The 20,401-nt window shown below is 42.3% G+C and overlaps 2 protein-coding genes across 2 annotated transcripts in view; one reads left to right on the top strand and one right to left on the bottom strand.

Moving 5' to 3' along the window:
* WWP2 (WW domain containing E3 ubiquitin protein ligase 2) overlaps positions 1–7,045 on the bottom strand; it is a 193,799-nt gene extending 186,754 nt beyond the window's left edge. The window contains exons 1-2 of the mRNA XM_057493567.1: positions 6,716–7,045; positions 1,310–1,474 (exon numbers count right to left, since the gene is read on the bottom strand). The gene's annotated coding sequence lies outside the window, so the exon portion shown is untranslated. The remainder of the gene's footprint in view (positions 1–1,309; positions 1,475–6,715) is intronic.
* On the top strand, positions 3,312–15,935 carry NQO1 (NAD(P)H quinone dehydrogenase 1). Its single transcript, XM_036897569.2, has 6 exons — positions 3,312–3,607; positions 10,735–10,899; positions 11,011–11,141; positions 13,299–13,412; positions 14,108–14,209; positions 15,120–15,935. The coding sequence occupies exons 2-6, from the start codon at positions 10,791–10,793 to the stop codon at positions 15,423–15,425; spliced, it is 762 nt and encodes a 253-aa protein (XP_036753464.2). The 5' UTR covers positions 3,312–3,607; positions 10,735–10,790; the 3' UTR covers positions 15,426–15,935.
* Positions 15,936–20,401: the final 4,466 nt, after the last annotated feature.

Raw genomic sequence — 20,401 nt, 5'->3', positions numbered from 1 at the left:
AAATGGAAGCAACCTAAGCATCCATCAGTAGATGAATGGATAAAGAAGATGTGGTACATATACACAATGGAATATTATTCAGCCATAAGAAAACAAATCCTACCATTTGCAACAACATAGATGGAGCTAGAGGGTATTATGCTCAGTGAAATAAGCCAGGCGGAGAAAGACAAGTTCCAAATGATTTCACTCATTATGTGGAGTATAAGAACAAAGAAAAAACTGAAGGAACAAAACAACAGCAGAAACACAGAACCCAAGAATGGACTAACAGTTACCAAAGGGAAAGGGACTGGGGAGGATGGGTGGGAAGGGAGGGTAAGGGGTTGGGGTGGAAGTAAGGGGGCATTACAAATAGCATGTATAATGTGGGGGGGCATGGGGAGGGCTGTGCAACACAGAGAAGACAAGTAGTGATTCTACAGCATCTTACTACGCTGATGGACAGTGACTGTAATGGAGTTTGTGGGAGGGGACTTGGTGATGGGAGGAGTCTAGTAAACATAATGTTCCTCATGTAATTGTATTAATGATACCAAAAAAAATGTAAAAAAATTAAAAAACAGAGTTGCCAGCAATTCCACTTCAAGATAGCTACCTACCCAAAGAAATGAAAACAGATGTCCACACAAAAACCTGCATACAAAGGTTCACAGTAGCATTACTTAGACTAGCCAGAAGTGGAAACAACCCAAACGTCCAGCAAGGTTGAGGGAATAAACAAAATGTGGTTTATCCACACAATGGATTATTATTCAGTCTTACAAAGTAATGCAGTACTGATACCTACTACAGCACGGATGAATCTGGCAAACATGTTCAGTCTAAGAGGACCACATAATTTATGATACCACTTATATGAGCTGCCCGGAATGGGAAAATCCCAAGACAGAAAGTAGACTGGTGATTGCCTAGGACCAAAGGGTGGAGCCAGGCAGGAATGGAGGAAAGACAGGGAGGGTGGAGTGTGATTGGCAACGGCTTCAAAGGTTTCTTTTTGGGGTGATGAAAATGTTCTAAAATTGGATTATTGTAATCATTGCAAAACTCTATGCAGTAGTCCCCCGTATCCACAGGGGAATGTTCCACGATCCCCAGTGGATGCCTGAAACCATAGATAGTACCAAACTCCTCTGTGCACTGTTTTTTCTATATACACATCCATCCATCCATAACGATGATAAAGTTTAATAAATTAGGCACAGTAAGACATGAACAAAAATAACTAATGAAATAGAACAATTATAACACTATACTAATAAAAGTTATGTGAATGTGGTATCAGAACATCTTACTGTATTGTACTCACCCTTTTTGCAATGATGTGAGATGATAAAATGCTCCATGATAAGATGAAGTGAGGTGAATGATGTCGACATTGTGAGGTAGCCTATTGACCTTCTGATAACCTTCAGATGACCTTCAAAAGGAGGATCATCTGCTTCTGGACTGAGACTGACCCAGGTAACTGAAACTGTAGAAAGCAAAAACATGGATTAGGGGGACATAGATGGGTATATCCATAGATGGGTATATATATATATATATATATATATATATACACACACATATCTACAGATGTAAAAGCCTTTATGTTATCTGCTTCAAATGGGCAAGTTTTATGGCTTATGTATCTCAAGTAAGCTGTTTAAGAAATGGGAGTTACAATAGCACTGTCCTGGAAGGACTGTGGTGGGCATGAGTTAACATATCCGAGTGTACTGACAATAGTTCTTCCCATGCTGTGAGTCTTCAGTAAATTAGAAATCATTATTCCCTACTCTCCAGGGAAGGAGGACTAAAATCCTGTTGACTTTTCTTACATGAAAGGATAATAAAGTGAGAAGAATTGTTCATTGACAAGCTTACCATGGTATTTTGATCATTTAGAAAAGCACAAATTAATAGAGTTGCCACAGTAGTCCCTAAAAGTATTTGAGCACAGACAAGGTCATACTGGGGTCGCCCTTGTAATGTTCATCTGGACAAAATTTCAGAACACTGGGAATAAAAAGATCTCAGGTGCTTACAGAGAAAAAAAGCAGGTCACATCCAAATGACCAGGAAACAGATGATATCAGGTATCAAATATAAAAAATATCAATGTATTAAATTGTAAAAAACAGAACCAACAGGCCACAAATGGAGTTTCTTATGCTAAGTCCCATGTCACCAAACTGAGACTGAATTACAGTTTCACTTTTGTAGTTTCAGCCTGATAGGCCCTAACCCCCTTTTTACCATAACCCTTGTTCCTGTTCCTTGTGCCTGTGAAAGTCTTTCATCTTGTACAGCTCCTTGGAGCTGTGTCTGCTAGATCGGAGCTGCCCCTTCATGGACTGTTCAATAAAACCAACTAACATCTTTTAACTGTACTCAGTGCTGAATTTTGTTTTGTTAAGGAATGAAGAATAAGTATAAACTGATTTCTCCTTTTGCTTTAGGCTCAGTATGTCTTGGCATGGTTACCAATCCTGTCTTTATATAATAGTATTTTGTCTAGCATGACTTTTTCTGCAAGTTGGTTTTTAAAAACATTGCATTAATGACTTATTTATCTTTATTACATTTTGGCACCCCTTAAACTTTGGCCCGAAGGGACCTTTTCCTAAGAGTGTACTTCCCACTTCCCTTCCCTGTACTTTCTTAGTTATCATTTGTAATTTTTCTGATGTTACACTTTTAAGTTCTTTTTTTTTTCCTTCGACTTTGACAGTGTATCTTTCTCTGTTCTGCAGGATGAGCTTTACTGTAACTATTTTGTAGCGATTTAAAACTTTTGCTCTGTTCTGTTCCCCTAAGTTGGACTTTGTGTAAGGCCACTCAACTTTAGTCTGTCTTTATTATTTTTCATATGCTTCCCAAAGACTTCTATTTCTCCGACTAGCCCTGGACTAGCTCTTGGGGGACAAAATTAATTAGTCCCCCGATTGTGGGGAGCAGGGTTTTCACCCAGGAAATGCATTCTATGAGATCCCCCAAGGGCAGAATCTGAACCTCGCAAAGGAAGAAACAAACTCATTTTCCCAGGAGCAAGTCTCCCGGTTGTCTCAGACTGTGCTCACTGTATCCCTCAGAATCAATCCAAAAATCCAGATCACCGTGACTCAGCGAATTGCAGCCGGAAACAGTGCAGCCCTCTACATGCCTTTCTTTGTCCACGCCCTTGCTTGCAAGGAGGCGACTTCCCAGGGCTGAGAGGTACCCGAAGGTCGCGTCCAGCCCAGCCCGGGGGTCCACCTAGTGTCCCCAGGTGGTTTCAGGATAGGACTCAGATGCTCAGGCCTTCCACGTCCACCCAGACCCACGAGGCCCCTCTCGCCCCACCCCACCCCCAGGGAATCCCTTCTTCCCTGGATGGTGTCCCTACTCCAGGCCCAGCCCACGCCCTCCTAGAACTGAGCCCCAGTAGGCTCCGCCCTTGCTGGCCGCCCAGCTCCAGTGCGCCGGGCGACAACAGGGCATAAAGCAGCAGGTACCCTGCCAACAGAACCCCGCCGCCTCCCAGCTCGTAGCCTGCGCAGTGCGAGGACCTTGCCCGCCACCAGCGTCGCCTCGGCAACCAGCAGCCCAGTCAATCAGCGCGCCGCCGCCGCCGCCCTGGCTGGTGAGTTCCTGGCTGCAGCCCCCAGGCCTCGCTAGTCCGTAGGAGCCTGTGGAGGCTTGGCCCTGAGTTTTCTACCTTGACTCCAAACTGAAAAAGTGCGGGCATTAGGGTCCCAGCTGAGCCTTGATGAGACGCGGCAGAGGGAAGCTCCTGTTCCTACCCCACCCCAAGCTCGGGTGGGCCTTTTGGAGAGGCTTGACTTAGGAAGCAAAAAATTTCCTCCAAAACAGGTTGGAAACCAGCCCACAGAGGCCAAATCTGGCCCACTGGGGCACCGTGTTTGGCCTTATAGTATTAAAAATACTTTGGATTTGGTTGCTAATATTTAAAATAGGTATGCTTTCACTTAGGAATGTGGATTCCCAACTTGTGATGAAAAATTGGGAGGTCTAGCGATGATGGGCGGGCTGGACAGAGACCAGCCTCAGCGCAGGCTCCCGGTCAGGAGACATTTACCACTGTGATCCGTGGTTGGGCGAACCTGATCAGGGATTGGGTCCGTCCCAAGTGGCAGAGCCCCCCCTCTGCACCATCCACCTGAAGGGACCTCAGGTCACCACGACTTTTTCTGTCGCATGAACTAAAGTATCTCAACTAGCTGCAGTCCCTGCGGGGGCCAACAGCTCTGCTTTCCAGAGAGCCTCATGCCGAGACTGGACGGTGCTAAAATTTAGAAAGCCTTTTCCTCCGCTGGGGTGGAACTCTGCCTTTTTGTAGCATCCTTCCCTCGGAACCTAGTTCTGCCCTCTGAAGACACACACACACAGACTCTCATCTCCCTGAACATAGTGGGGGCAAGAGGTTGCTGTTGGAGCGGATGAACTACAGTTAGAAGCCCTGAGCTGAGGATGGGAAGCCCAACCAGTGTTTCCAGAAGCCTCGAGCAGAAGCATCAGAGACAGACGGCAAGGGTAGCTGGCAAGGCTTTCCGCATGCATGTTAGAGGCTGTTTTCCTCCACTTCATTCTTTAGCAACGCTGAGGGCACCGTTTCTTCCCCTCTGATACTAGGGCAAGATCTACTTCCTGAATGTCCCAGTCTTACAGAATGCTTGTACTTATGTGTAACTTGGACCCCCCCCCAAAAAAAACAAGTGAAGAAGAGGAGGGGGTAAGAGAAAATTAGATGATCTGGATCTAGTATAACTAGTATTGGCTGAACCCACCTAACCAAATCTTGAGGTTCACTGAAGCATCTAGTGCATTTATTTGCAACTAACAGATGCATCTGACTTGCGTGCATGTTCCTTGAGAAAGCCAGTGAACCCAGAGGGCAAAGCACAGTGCAGTAATTTGAGGGCCTGCCCTTATAATATTTTTAATAGATTTTCCTTGGTTGCTAATTACTCTTGCCAAAACAATCAGATGGGTACTCTATCTTTTACTGTTAAATAGATCGACATACTTTACCTTGCAACAGTGCACCACGATCCCTTTGTCTCTGCCACCTTTATTTGTTTTGTCATCCAATTCTATGTTGGTCATCAGTGAAAGGGCAGTTCTGACAGTACAGTTTAGACTGGAAGGTTAGTGAAAACTGAGTTTCAGAGTGGCCTGAGGCTGAAGGCAGAATTGTAGAAATGCCAGAACAATAGATGAGGACAGAGGGCAGCTCCTGAGAAACCACCAGAGTGTAGTACGCTCATGAACAGAAAGATTTGTGTCCGTTTTGTACACTGATATATCCCAAATGCCTAGAGCAGTGCCTGGTACACAGAGGGTGCTCAGTAAGTGGCCAAGAGGATGGGTTAGTGAGAATAGGAGCATTTCAGAGGGAGAAAGAAAGTGGATGGGTGGGTGGGGGAGCGGTGTGGACATGCGGTGAAATTGCAGCCGTAGGATGATGGGGAAGGACACAGAGAAGTAAGGGTGAGCTGGGAGAATATTTCCTAGAATTGAGATTTGAATGTGAAGCAGCACAGGGAGAGAGGCATTAACAACCCCATGCTCAGCTGTGTTAGATGTGGTGGCTTCTATTAGATAAATGACATTCATGATAAGCAGAAATGAAGGTTAAATTGGAGGTGCTGATGATAATCCCATTTGTCTCTCAAGACTCAGCTCAAATGGCAGCTCCTGAAAGCCTTTCCTAATCAGCCCGGAAGTGACCGTTCTCCTCTGTCGTCCCCTGCCTCTCCTATCAGGCTAATGCCATTACTTATTTGTGTATTTGTCTTCCTGCCTTTCTAGGGCAAATTCTGAGAGTCAAACTTGTAGCTAGTTAGGTGACAGGAAGGGAAACTGAGCCCTCCAAGTCCAAACTCTCACGTCTGCCCGTGAAGAATGACCTGGGAAGGAGTGACTCGGGATGATCATGTTTGGGTTGTAAATCTCTTGATTTAACCTTTACCTCTGGCAAAAAGTTTGACCATTCTGTCAGTTGCCTATTCATAACCTTTGGCCATTTTTCTCCTGGGTTGTTTTTAGGAATCTAAGTTTTCCAGATACTGAACTTTGTTGGTTATATTTCTTACAAATATATTCTTCCTATTCGTGTCTCCTCTTACTTTATTTTTGAAGATAACAGGCATGCCCATAGCCAGATAGTGAGCTCCTTGAAATCAAAGGATAGACTTTCTCATTTTCTATGACACGCATGCCTTCACGTTTTAGTCTTTAGGAAATGCCTGTTAGTATTGATAAGAAGTAAAAAATATATATGCAGTTGACCCTTGAACAACATGTGTTTGAAGTAAACGGGTCCACTTATACGTGGAGTTCTTCAATACCTTTGTTGGAAGATTTTTTGGAGATCTACAACAGTTTGAAAAAACTCACAAACCATGTAGGTTACAAATATCAAAAAAATTAAGAGAAAGCTAGGTGTGTCGTGAATACATAAAATATATATGGATACTAGTCTATCATTTACTATCATAAAACCAACAGTAGGCTATTAGTAGTTAAGCTTTAGGGAAGTCAAAATTATACGTGGGTTTTTTGATTGCACAGGGGTTGGGGTCAGTTCCCCTAATCCCCCACCCCTGTTGTTCAAGAGTCAACTATACTTTGATAAGAAACCAAGAGAATAAAACTGACGTCAATAAACATTGATGTGACTGATGCAAAGGTAAATCACAAAATGCTTGTTAGAGCTTAATATACTCACATTTCTCCCTAGAGTAAATCCACGTGCTGGCAAGAAAGGGGGATTTGTTGCAGCAGCCTCAGGACCTCCTCTCTTTTTCCAGGGCGTCCAAAGCACCTAAATCCTCATCAAACTTCTATTCCACCGAATCTTGAGTTCACAGAGCCTGACACCTTCCTTTTTGGCTCACAGGGGCGGGAAGCTCACCCCAGCTGCGTTTGACCCAATAGGCTGCGTGTGCCAGCTGTGGTTACTAAAAAACGCAGGACGGGAACTCAAGGCTCAAAATGTGCCTTTCTACTGATTTTTCTCCAAACAGAAAGGTTGCAGGTGCTTCCCTCCCAGCTCCACCCCTTGTCACAACTGTTGGGAGTTAGTAAGGTATGAAAGAGTGGCCGCGATGATTAGGAGAAATGGCGGTGGTAAACTTCTTTTCTCTGGTACTCCTCCCCGCTCCCTGCACGCTGCCAGATGGATTTATCTATGTCTATGTATTTTCTAAATTATTCCAGCTTCACCACTTACTATGTAAACTTGGGTAACTGGCTTAACTTTTCTGTGCTTCAGTTTTCTCATTCCTAAAATAGGAATACTAAGTGTAACCACCTGGTGGAGGAGGGAGTTGCCATGACAATTGAAAAAAGAAAGCGCAGCAGGCCGGAGAGCAGTACCTGTGTGTAGTCAGCACTCACCGGGCTCTGTTATTGCAAAAGTAAAGCACACTTGTTCTAACAATTTCATTCATAGATAAGTGGTCCAAGGAGAAATCTTTCTCCTCTGTCTCTACCCCTTTGCCATCTCTTACCTAAGAAAACTACTAATGGTTTCATGTGACAATCCCACATCCTATTTTCTCATAGCAATATATTGCAAATCTACCTACATGCAGTTTCTTTCTTTGATTTTGTAAAAGTGGACTCACATTCACTTCATTTGACCAGTTAACAATATATCATAGATGTCTTCCTGGGTGACTATGTATAGAAACTCATTCTTGGTAACGCAGTGATATTCCACAGCGTGTATGTACCATAATTTATTCAAATATTCCCCATAAACAGAGAATCTAATTTTGGCCAATGAAAAGAATAGTGCAATAACACATCTGACTCGTATGTCCTTATATCTTGATGTTTTTAGTCTGTATAACAGATTCGCCAAAGTTAGAGAGCTAGATCAAAGTTTGATGTGCCTGTGAATTTTGAAGAGATTCAGCCTGCTTGCTCTCCTCAAAGACTAAGGCGATTCATATTCCCACCGGCAATGTGCCAGTTTCCCTGCAATCTTAATAGCCCTCAGTGTTGCTTGTCTTACACTGTTTTGCCAATCCAACAGGAAAATAGTGGTAGCTCATTTTAATTAGCTTTTCCTGACAGGTCAGGCTGGGCACTTCCTCCTTTGTTTTTTGTCATTTGCATTTCCTCTTCTGTGAATAGTGTGCTCATATCCTTATTTTTCTATAACCTTGTCTGTTTTTTCCTAATCATTTGGGGACTTTCTTGGGGAGCTGAACTCTTTGTGATAAGAGTTAAGGATATCTTCCAGATGATTGTGTTTTAACTTTGTTTATGGTGCTTTTCGAGAAACACAACTTTTTGATTTTTATGTGGCTTTATCTGTCAAGCTTCTCCTTTATGGTTTGACTCTCTCTCATCTTTCTAAACAATATTCTGTATCCTGAGGCTATACAAATTCTCTTTCTGCCCATATTATTCTAGTGATTTTGTTCTTATTATTTCTTATAGTTTTTTCCTGAACTTTAATTTTTTAAAATTGAAATATAGTGGATATAAAATATTAGGTTAGTTTTGGGTGTACAACATAGTGAATTGACAATTACATACATTAGGAAATGCTCACCATAAATGTATTTACCATCTACCACCAGACAAAGTTATTACAGTATTATTGACTGTATTCCCTAGGCCGTACTTTTCATCCCCATGACTTACGCATCTTATAACTGTCCTTCTTTATCCCCTTCATCTATTTTGCCCATCCTTCTACCCCTCCCCTATGGCTATCACCAGTTTGTTCTCTGCATCTGTGAGTCTTTCTTTTTGTTCATTTTACTTTTTGAGATTCCACATATAAGTGAAATCATATGCTATTTGTCTTTATCTGACCTTTTTCACTTAGCATAATACCCTCTAGGTCCATTCATGTTCACCAATGACAAAGTCTCAGTCTTTCTTATGGCTGAGTGACATTCCAATATATATAACATATACACCACATCTTCCTTATCCATTCATCTTTGATCGGCACTGAGGTTGCTTCCATATCTTGGCTATTGGAAATAATGGTGCAGTAAATGTAGGGGTGCATATATCTTTTCAAATCAGTATTTTTGTTTTCTTTAGGTAAATATAATGATTTCATTTTTCTAAATGTGGATCTTCATCTTCCCAGAATGTATTGCTGTATGCAGTATGTTAGTGGGAGAGTTAAAAACAGTTTTTTAATTGAATACAATAGAAATACACTGAAAAGTGCAAAAGTTGTAAGTGAATTTTCACAAACTGAACACTACTTGTGTGGTCAGCACCCAGATCAAGAAATAGTTTTTTTCCTGAACTTTAATTTTTTAAAATTGAAATATAGTGGATATAAAATATTAGCTTAGTTTCTGCCCACACACTGAAAGCCCCTTCTTTGAGTTTCCAGTCATTACCTCTTTTTTTTTTTAATTGGACTATTTTTTTATTGTGGTGAAATACACACAACATAAAATGTGCCATGGGAGCCATTTCAAAGCACCCAATTAAGTGGCACGAAGTCCATTTGCTATGCTGTACATTCATCACCACCTTCTAGCTCCAGAACTTTTTCATCAAACCCTGTACCCATTAAGCAGCCACTTCCTGTTATCCCCTCCTCCCAGCTCCTAGCAACCACTAATCTGCTTTCTGTCTCTATGGATTTGGCTGTTCTGGATTTTTTTTGGGGGGGTGTATCATTAATATACAATTAGATGAGCAAAATTATGGTTACTAGACTCCCCCCATTATCAAGTCCTCACCACATACCCCACATCAGCGTAGTAAGATGCCATAGAATCATTACTTGTCTTCTCTGTGCTATACTGCCTTCCCTGTGCCCACCCCCCTACATTATGTGTGCTGATCGTAATGCCCCTTTTTCCTCTTCCTCCTTTCCCACCCATCCTCCCCAGTCCCTTTCCCTTTGGTAACTGTTCGTCCATTCTTGGGTTCTGTGAGTCTGCTGCTGTTTTGTTCCTTCAGTTTTTCTTTGTTCTTATACTCCACATATGAGTGAAATCATTTGGTATTTGTCTTTTTCTGCCTGGCTTATTTCACTGAGCATAATACCCTCTAGCTCCATCTATGTTGTTGCAAATGGTAGGATTTGTTTTCTTATGGCTGAATAATATTCCATTGTGTATATGTACCACTTCTTTTTTATCCATTCATCTACTGATGGACACTTAGGTTGCTTCCATTTTTTGGCTATTGTAAATAGTGCTGTGATAAACATAGGGGCGCATATGTGTTTTTTTTAATTAAGGTATGATTGATATACACTCTTATGAAGGTGTCACATGAAAAAACAATGTGATTACTACATTTACCCGTATTATCAAGTCCCCCACCCATACCCCAATGCAGTCAGTGTCCATCAGTGCAGCAAGATGCAACAGATCCACTGTGTGCCTTCTCTGTGCTACACTGTTCTCAGTTGTTACCTCTTGATTAGGTAATAATAACCACTCTACTGACTTCTAACACCTTGTATTAGTTTTCTAGAGGGATAATTTTATTTTCACATAGATGGCCAATTAAGTAAGCCAACACCATTGATTAAATCATCTGTTGTTTTCCCACTACATTAAAATGCTTCCTTTATTGTTTGGTACTTTTAAGGAGGAAATACTTTTCCGGAGGCAGTGGATGGACTGCATAACCCAAAATTTAAGGGAGTTGCCTCTTCGTTATGGATCCTGGCTTGGCTCCCCTGCAGCCAAAGCTCTGCTGGTTGGTGACTGATTTTCTCCATATGCCTTGTGTCTAAATGTTTAGCCAGAAAAGCACTGATCGTACTGGCCCACCCAGAGAGGACATCCTTCAACTATGCCATGAAGGAGGCCGCTGTAGAGGCTTTGAAGAGCAAAGGATGGCAAATCACTGTGTCGGACTTGTATGCCATGAACTTCAATTCTGTCATCTCCAGAAAGGACATCACAGGTCCGGGGCGGCTCCCCCACCTAATTAGGTCTTTGTGGAACTCCTCGCCTGTGGGTTCTCTGGCGCAGCCTTGGCCCCTCTGGCCTCAACCTCTCTTTTTCCTCTCTGCAGGTGAGCTGAAGGACCCCGGGAACTTCCAGTATCCTGCTGAGTCTGCTCTAGCTTATAAAGAAGGCCGTCTGAGCCCAGATATTGTGGCTGAACAAAAGAAGCTGGAAGCTGCAGACCTTGTGATTTTTCAGGTGGGGTAGGATATCAGAAGGAGTGTGAGACACTTGATTTCTTAATGTCCTAGACCTGTCTCTTAATTAGCTATGTGATCTTAGAAAAGTCACTTCTCCACTTTACTGCATTCTCTATAAAGGAGGAGGATTACTTCAAAGGTGCAGTATCACATGGACTTACAGATATTGTGAATCTGGCTGGATTATTCTTTAAAAATACGAATGTGACTGCCAAATGCCATGTGAGCCTTGAGCTTTATTCCCCAGTGTGTTTAATCTTTTCTTCAATCAGTGATTCCTCATAGAATCTCTTAAAAGTTTGCAATTTTCCCCCTCTCTCCGGAAGCAATTGAATGGTTTGTGGAGTGATGCACGAGAGATTGACCTTTCTGCCAGCCAAAGTGTGAGTGCCCCGCTTAATGTGTTTCAGCCGGAAACCGAGGCCTTTTCTCTGTTGGAAGCTGCCTCACCATTACAGCCATCAGGAGTGGAAATGTGTATGCTTCTTGTCAGTTCTCTTGCCTGAAAATGCTGACTGCACTCAATGACCTTGCTTCTACCGATTCTAAACAGCTTTTTGATGTTAACATGGAACATATAGACACTGGAAACTTCCCAGGAAGGGTCATACCAGCTGTGGTTTTTGCAATTATTCTGTCAGCTGCAAACAATCCCACCTTTGAAGTCTTTCATTCTACCCCCAGGTCTGCTGCTATGGATCAAAGCTACATGCCCTTAACCAAGGCCATGAAGGACACCTTCATTGGTCCACGTTTTCTACTGCATCTTATCCTAGTGCAGCTGAGGCAGAAGCAGTGGAAACTTTCAGTGTGCATCTAAGAACCACTATGTTGTAGACTTGGAAAGGACCTGTGGGGTCTTTTAATTTAGCTTCTGTCCAATGCCTAAGTTTTCTTTACTCTCGGTACAGCTGTGCAGGTGGTGTGCTGCAAAATAGCAATGTAAACCCTGCAGATGTATTTAGAACAGTTTCCTGACAGATGACAGAAAAGTCTCATTCTAGAAAAATCAGTGTCCTTTGTATGACAGTCTTTCAAATGGAAGTGTCCTGAGGAAGGAAGCTTTAAATTCACATCAAGGTGCCAAGTGGACTCACCCCCTGCCCAGCTGCTTCACTGCAAGAACAGCTTGAGGGAGCGGGTGGGGGGCAGCTTTGCACTCTGCAAGCGGAACAATTCTATTTTCACCTCTGACTGTATAACACTCACAAGGGGCCAGATCTACTTGTCTAAACAACCTACACATCTATCTTAACACCTGCACCTCTGGCCCCTCACAACTGGAGAGCCATAAATATGAATCTGTGAGAAGCCACTAGAGACCGCTCAAGTCCCCCTTTTTGTAAATGAAGCACATGAAATGTAGAGGTCTGAGGCTTGTGTGGCAAAGGTCACGCATCAAATCGGGCAAATTTCGCGTGAGAACACACATCTCACTCAATCCTGTTCCTTTTGTTCTAAAACCCTACCCCTTGGACCCTTTCCTGTAGGTCAGCAACCCTTTAAACATTGGAGAAAGCAATCAAATCCTCCAAACTCCTTCTTGTTTTTCTTTTCCCCCTCCGGGCATGTTCCAGTTGTCATTGGTTTTAAACCATGAGTCAGGGTGAAGAAATACTGGAGTGGTCCTAATCCTTGCTCTGCTTTTATCAGGACAATAGGCCCAACACGATTTTCTCATGGGAAGTTCTTGTTAAACCTTAGTCACACTGATCATGTGTTTGCATATGTGGTTCTATTCATCTCAGTGATAGGATTTCACATCCCTAGCACAAGGTACATATTTTTGTTGTCACACCTACCAAAGTAAGCTCTTGGGAAAATATTGACTTAGGCATCACACATCAAAACAAACTCCGCAATACTGGCTGTTTAGACTTTGCTGCCCAAACTGATTTCATGGAAACAAATCGTAATTACATGTTCCTTTCTTCAGACCCACCCAGATATTCGTATCTTCTGGCAGAAACAGGAGTATCAAGTTGACAGACCAGGGACAATAATGTTCTTTAATATGCCAACTCCTCCAGAAGGAATGGCAAGAGCCTGAAGAAAGGAGTGCCCCTCGGTGACGTCATGGGCAGTGGCTAAGCACCCCAAGCCTTCTGCTGAGCTGGGGTGTCCCCATCTGACCTCTTTGTTCCCTGTCTCTCAGTTCCCACTGCAGTGGTTCGGCGTGCCTGCCATCCTGAAAGGCTGGTTCGAGCGGGTGCTCATAGCGGGGTTTGCTTATACATATGCTGCCATGTATGACAAGGGACCTTTCCAGGTAGGTGCATGGTTCTGCTTTTTCTAACAGCTGGATTCTGGGTAGATTCTGTCCTGAGGCAGAGTTTTTGAGCATAATTAGGTACTTCGATCAGGCTTCTTGTCATTTGGGACAGATGCATAATAAAGTTTTTATAGCTATTTTGATGTGATATTTAGGATTTGCTTTAAAATACCCCGAGAAGAAAGGGGGAGTGAGGATAAGATAAAATAAGGATGGCAAAATACTGAGAGTTGGAGCTGGGTGGTGGATTTATGAACATTCTATTTTCTCTTATGTATGTTTGAAATTTTCCATAATAAAAATAAAGTTTGTCTTCATTTTTCAGAGACCCAAATACTACACAAGACATTTTGAGACCTACATTATGTGCCTAAATACATGGCTAGCACTGTGTGGACACAGATAAAAACAACAAATAACCCCACCTAGGCAGCAGCACGCCCTATTTAGCATTACCGTCATGATCTGTAGCTGGTTTGCCACACCTAGGAGTAAGGACTCCTGGGCTGGCCCCGGCTGCCTGTCTGTACCAGTCTCAGGCTGCTATTTCTGCAGAGTCACACTGCCAGCTCAGAGGAGCTAATGTTTGAAGTGACACAAACAGAGGGGTGACTTGTGAGTTCTTCTCCCTGGGGCTGTTTCATTAGCTTCCTGTCTCCAAGGAAATAAGGGTAGTGCCTCTTCTTTTACAGAATAAGAAGACTGTGCTCTCCATCACCACCGGTGGCAGTGGCTCCATGTACTCTCTGCAGGGTATCCACGGGGACATGAACATCATTCTCTGGCCAATTCAGGTGCCTCATTTTCAACGAGCCTTCAGGGGGTCAACTAATTGAGTTTTCTATGGAGTCCAGATCCTCAAGGTAGTAGCTGAGGAGACCTGAGGTGTGAAGATGGAAGCACTGGCCTGATTCAGAACTACAGGGAGATTCCTTTTAGGACTTATCTGTCCTCCCAGGCCCCTGTACTTAGAGAATAACTCACGTGTGCACATGTCCAAACGCGACTGTCTCCTAGCCAAGGACTAGTGCAGATGACCCCTGGGTTTGTCTAGCCAAGTGCCCGATTCTCTCCAGATAACTGACATCTCTCCAATCTTCCCGTCCTCCAAGTTGCTGCTAGTCTCAGACTTATCAGACCCAAGAAAACTTAAATGATTTAGTCCAGTTAATAAAACTGAAGTCTAAGTAGGCTTTTTGGTGGTCACTCAACTCTGAATCTCAGCCTTCTAAGGATTCTGAGTTGCAGAGAAGAGCAGATGAGGTGGCCACCTAGTTTTGGAGAATTAACACTCATATTGGAGAATGAATGGTAAGAATGATTTATGAAGGCAAGTCTAGTTTGAGGGAAAACTAGAGAAATGCACACCTGCATGCCTTGGCCAGAGTCCGCTGCCAGGAAGCTAAAACTCTCCCTTCTGTAAAAAAAAAAACTTCTGGTGCCTTTAGCAGAAGATACCAGACTGGCATAGGTTCAAGGTTTTGTTCATTTAAATAAGAGCAGAGCTAAATAGGCTAAAATAGGTAATAGCTAGATATAGAGAACAGAAAGGTGAGAGGAGACAGCCATGAGTGGATCCTCTGGGGTGCCTCAGGCCTCCACACCAGAGCGCGGGAAGCCAGGGTTAGCTTTTATTGTTCGCATTTGGTACAAGCTGCGTACAGTTTGTTCTGTGACTCACCTCTGCGCTTTATGTGTCCCCAGAGCGGCACGCTGCATTTCTGTGGCTTCCAAGTCTTAGAACCTCAACTGACATACAGCATTGGGCACACTCCTGCCGATGCCCGAATTCAGATCCTGGAAGGATGGCAGAAGCGCCTGGAGAATATTTGGGATGAGATGCCACTGTATTTTGCTCCAAGTAGCCTCTTTGACCTAAACTTCCAGGCAGGATTTGTAATGAAAAGGGAGGTGCAGGATGAGCAGAAAACCAAGAAGTGTGGCCTTTCTGTGGGCCATCACTTGGGCAAGCCCATCCCGACTGATAACCAGATCAAAGCCAGAAAGTAAAATGCACAGAACTTCCTTCCTTCTAAAATGTAGCCAAATCCATTTTTCTTTTCAAGCTTGACTTAATTTCGTTTTTTTAAGATTTGTGTTTTACTTTCTACATGAGGAATGAAAAGGAGAGAGAATAGACTGTATTCATACCTTTTTGGATAGTTCTATTAAAAGTAACATTCTTACAATTGCTATGGTGGCAAAAGCCGATCAGGCTCTACAGGCCATTGAAGACAAAGTAGAAAAAGATAGAAAGATGCCAGGCAATCCTCTTTAAGGTCCTCCACCCAATTTAACTCTTGAGGGATAAATTTTTTAAAGCTGAGTCTGTCTAGACACATCCAACTCTTCAATGATCTATTTTTCTTTTAATTACCTCTCTGTGGTTTTATGGCAGAAGGGAATTAATTGCTCAGAGAAATGACTGAATCTGTCTGACCTAAGGGACTTGTTTAGTAGTTACTAATCTATGCTTAGTTGTGATGTATATTGGCTTTAATTATAACACAGTGACTAATACGCCTGAGTGTGACTCTTCCTTCAACTTTCGTTTGCATGTAGTACAGATATCTGGAAAAGCTAATGAAAGTCTCTTTACCTCAATCTTTTAACTTACTGTCTACAGAAATAAACCAACACATCTATACACCACACCTGCTACAGTGAATGAATTCAAGGAAGGAAAGAGTACTTCCAATGCTTAAACAGTCTGCCACAAACAGTACTTTATTTCTGATCTATACAACCAACTAGAAGTTTTTTTTCTGTATCATAGCTAAACTGATGACTTTCAAGGATGTGTTTCAGTCCCATGATACTTGGGATAGAATCATAAGCCTAGAGGTTTCATCAGCTTTGGTGAGCAATTTTGGCATAATACTCCAACTTCTCATTTAATGACTGAAGTCCATCTTTACTCACTGCTGGTGTATACAGATGTACCTCGGATGGTTGGCAGGTTCGGTTCCAGACCACTGCAACAAAGCAAGTATGGCAATAAAATGAGTTGAATGTTTGTTTCCCAGTGCATGTAAAAGCTATGTTTAGACTATTCTGTAGTCTGTTAAGTGTGTAATAGCATTATGGCTAAAGAAACAATGTATATACCTTAAAAAATAGTTCATTGCTAAAAAAGTTAACCTCCCCGTGTGAGCTTTCAATGAGCTGTAATCACAGATCACCATAACAAAGTTACCAAATGTGGCAGTGTTACCAAATGTGCGAGAGTTACTAAAACGTGGCAGAGACACGAAGAGAGCAAATGCTGTTGACAAAATGGTGCAGACTTGCTCCATGCAGGTTTGCCACAAACTTTGAATTTGTGAAAACATGCAACAGCTGAGAAGCGCAATAAGGCGAGGTCGCTGTGATTCAAATAGAATAGTGATGCAAGACCGCCCTCTTGTGGCGCACTGAAAGCAAACGTGAGAAAGAATGCAAAGCAAGGTTGCCAAAACCTGGGAACAGCCTCACACCTGCCAAGGAAACAATGGTGTCAGGCTGGAGAACCTCATGTGCCAGATGCCTACAGGCACTGGGTATTTTGTCCCTCTTCAATAGCCACAATGGCAGATGGCTGGGTGCTTCTGTTTGAAAATATTTTGTTGCCTTCACCCTGTTTTGTGTAAATTTCTGAACTATCCAAATGAAATAAAATTCACTTCTACGAACAGACCCACACTAATGGTTTCAGTGAAGCTAGTGAGAGGCATTCAGGCAAAGTGGAATCTACTAGGGAAGCCAGGACCAGAGCATGCAATAATAAATTATGGCCAGAAGCCTGTAAGGCTTGAGATCTCACTCAACAGGTCTTGTTTCATACTGAACAGTAACGGAACAAACCTATTAAGATCCTTTCAGGGACGCTGAAGGACATTTAAAGAGATCCAGGAAAGGAAATCAAGAAAAACATGGACTGCAGAGGGCAAATGCCAAGGGCAGTATTTATTCTGATTCATCTAATCAGTGGGACAGGCACTCTTCTGGCACTGGAAATACAGCAAGGAGCAAAACAAAGTACCTGCTCTCATGGAGTTTGCCTTCTAGTGAATAATGATACATGTCAGATGGTGATAAATGCTAGGAAGAAAGAGCAGGGTAAGAGGGTTAGAAGTGGGATACAGTAGTTTGTTTTATACAGCGTGACCAAGAGAGATGTCTTCAATAAAACTATGTCTACATTTGAGCAAAGACCTGACGAAGTGAGAGTGAGATGTATGGAGATTCCTGAAGGAAGAGCACTCTAGGAGTGGTCAGGCAGCAAATCCTTGAGGAAGGACCATGCTTAGCATGTTTGAGGAAGAGAAAGGAAGTGTGACTTAAGCAAAGGAAGAGAGATCGAACACATAGCTGGTATCAGATCCTTATGAGCACTGAAGAATGTAAAGACAGGAAGTCACTGGAGGGTTCTGACTTACGTTTCATTCTGGCTGGCATGTGAGGAATCAGGTGTAAGTGGCAATGAGGGACATGGAGAATCCTGGGAAGCCCTTATGACAATCTAGGCAGCAAATGCTTTGCACCAGGTTGAAAGGGAAATAGCAGTCTTCAGAAGAGGTTGGAATTCTAGAAATATTTCAAAGTTCAGAGCAACAGAGTTTGATAATGGATTGGATCTAGGTGAAATTAGAAAACTCAAAGGTATCTTGGCTTAAGCAACTTTAAGAAGGGAGATTCTATTTGCTAAGAGGGGGAAAAATCTGGAAAGAGTATTAGGGCCAGGAGTTGGGGGTGGAAAGGGTGGACTCAAAATTTGATTTCAGATGTTATGTTTGAGATGTCTAGTCTATTAAGGTTTTCAAGTAGGCAGTTGGATAACAGGAACCTGGAGTTAAGGGAGAAGTTACAGCTTGGAATATACACATTTGGGAATCTTCAACATACAGGTAGTATATAAAGCAATATAACTTGATATCACCTAGGAATTAAGTTATGATAGAGAAGAGATCTGATTGGCCCCTAGGGCTCTCCAATGTTAGGGGGTCAAGAAGATGAGAATGAAGAAGTGGTCAGTGAAGCAGCAGAGCCAAGTGCGGTGTCCTGAGAGCCAAGTGAGGGAAGTGCTTCAAAGAGGAATGACCAAGTGTGTCAGATACTGCTGATACACCAAGTGAGGTGGGCCTGAGAAGTGACCTTTGGAATCAGCCATGTGTTAGTTACTGGTGATTTTGACAAGAGCTATTTCAGTGGAGCGGTGTGATGAAGGCCTGATTGGAATGGGCTCAAGAGAGAATGTAGGGGAAGTGCAAATAGTGCATAGGGGGATGCGTGGTCAAAGACAGCTACTTAATTTTTAAGAGATGAGACATTACAGCAATTTTATATGCCAGTGGGAATGACTCAGAAAAGATTTTGATGTTGGAGAAAGAGGACAATTAAAGGTATATGTCTTTGAAAGAGCAAAAGGATACTGGACATCCAGTGCACGAGAGACAAAAGAGCAGAGTAGAATCAGGACTATGAATACTAATACAAAGTTTACTGTGTGCCAGGAACTAAGTAATTTTACATGGATTAATTTACATAATTCCTGCAACAATCCTAAAAGGAGGGTTGAATTTTTGTTTCCACCTTATAGATATGGAAATTGAGGAATGAAGAGGTTAAATAGTAGGGGTAGGACCCAGAATTCCACCCAGGCAACTGAATTCTAGAGCCTATGCTTTTAATACTGTTTTATATTGCCTCGGTGGAAGCAGGGACCACGGCACCAAGAATAGAGCACAAGAGTAGCAATCAGCACCTCTTCCTGAGAGTGAGACCATTACAAGTTGTTGAGAAACTAGCTGCATTTGTTCTAGAGCCCGTTGTGCTCTGAGCAAGGATAGATGATGTTCCAGTTCTTACAGGCCTCATCATACGGCTGCTGAGATTCTGTTTGCTCCTGACAAGAGGACAAAGCAGTACTCCTACTAGCTTGGGGAGTAAAGCGGGACAACTACCTCTCTTGTTCTGGAAACTGTAACTTAAACTATGTCACCCAGGATTGCATCAGCTTTGTAGGCGGTCACTTCTAGCCCAATCTTTGGATCAATCTTTGGCCCACTTATGCTGTTTTTTGGACCCAAGTCGTTTTGGCATTTACACTTAGTAAATTTCATTTGTTTATTACTCCTTTCCAGTGCTGTTAAAGTCAATAAATGCCAAAAGACAATTTTTAAAAATATTTGGAACAATGGCAGCATTGTTGAACATGGACAAGTCATTTAGATGTATACATTGGATATAGTAAAAGTTCAGTCACTTGTAATGGGCTATGTGGTGGGGACTTGATAATGGGGGGAACCTAGTAACCACAATGTTGCTCATGTGATTGTGTATTGATACCATAAAAAAAAAAAGTTCAGTCACTTTCACTGAATCAACAGATTGTATTTGCAAAGAAGGCATACATACACATACTGTCTAAAACAGTGTTTCCGAAGCTTCAGTTACTTATATCATATTCATGATACCCATGTCATCTGTATTAGCATTTATTTAACATGTTTTTAATTTCACTGAAATTTCTCCATAATCCAGTAGACACACATTTTTTTCTAATGCATATTAAACACTTACATATGTGTTTAAAAATAACATTTACCCATGTACCATCTGAAATAATTGAGTATCACTAGTGATGTGTTGTTGTGTGTACCACATTCTGGTAAAAACTAACTTACATATGTGGAAATAAGTGACAGAAGAATAGAGAGAGATTTCTCTAGATGTGGAATTGAGGGCTGGGGAGACTTGGTTTTCATCAAAAGCACCTCCATGTTACATGATTTGCTACCACATGTATGTACTGTTTTACTAAACATGAAAGATTTAAAATTTAAACTAAGTAAAACAAACACAGATTCTGTCACACTAAGCCACTTTGTACACTGCTTGGCAAAATAGCAGACACAAAGTAGCTACTCAGGAAGATTTCTATTATTTCATACATTTTCCTAATGAAAATCTCGGCCATATACTCACTCTTGATTGCTCAAAAGTGA

The sequence above is a fragment of the Manis pentadactyla genome, chromosome 15, assembly GCF_030020395.1.
Source record: "Manis pentadactyla isolate mManPen7 chromosome 15, mManPen7.hap1, whole genome shotgun sequence".
Lineage (NCBI taxonomy): Eukaryota > Metazoa > Chordata > Mammalia > Pholidota > Manidae > Manis > Manis pentadactyla.
This window is presented reverse-complemented; position numbering and strand designations above follow the sequence as displayed.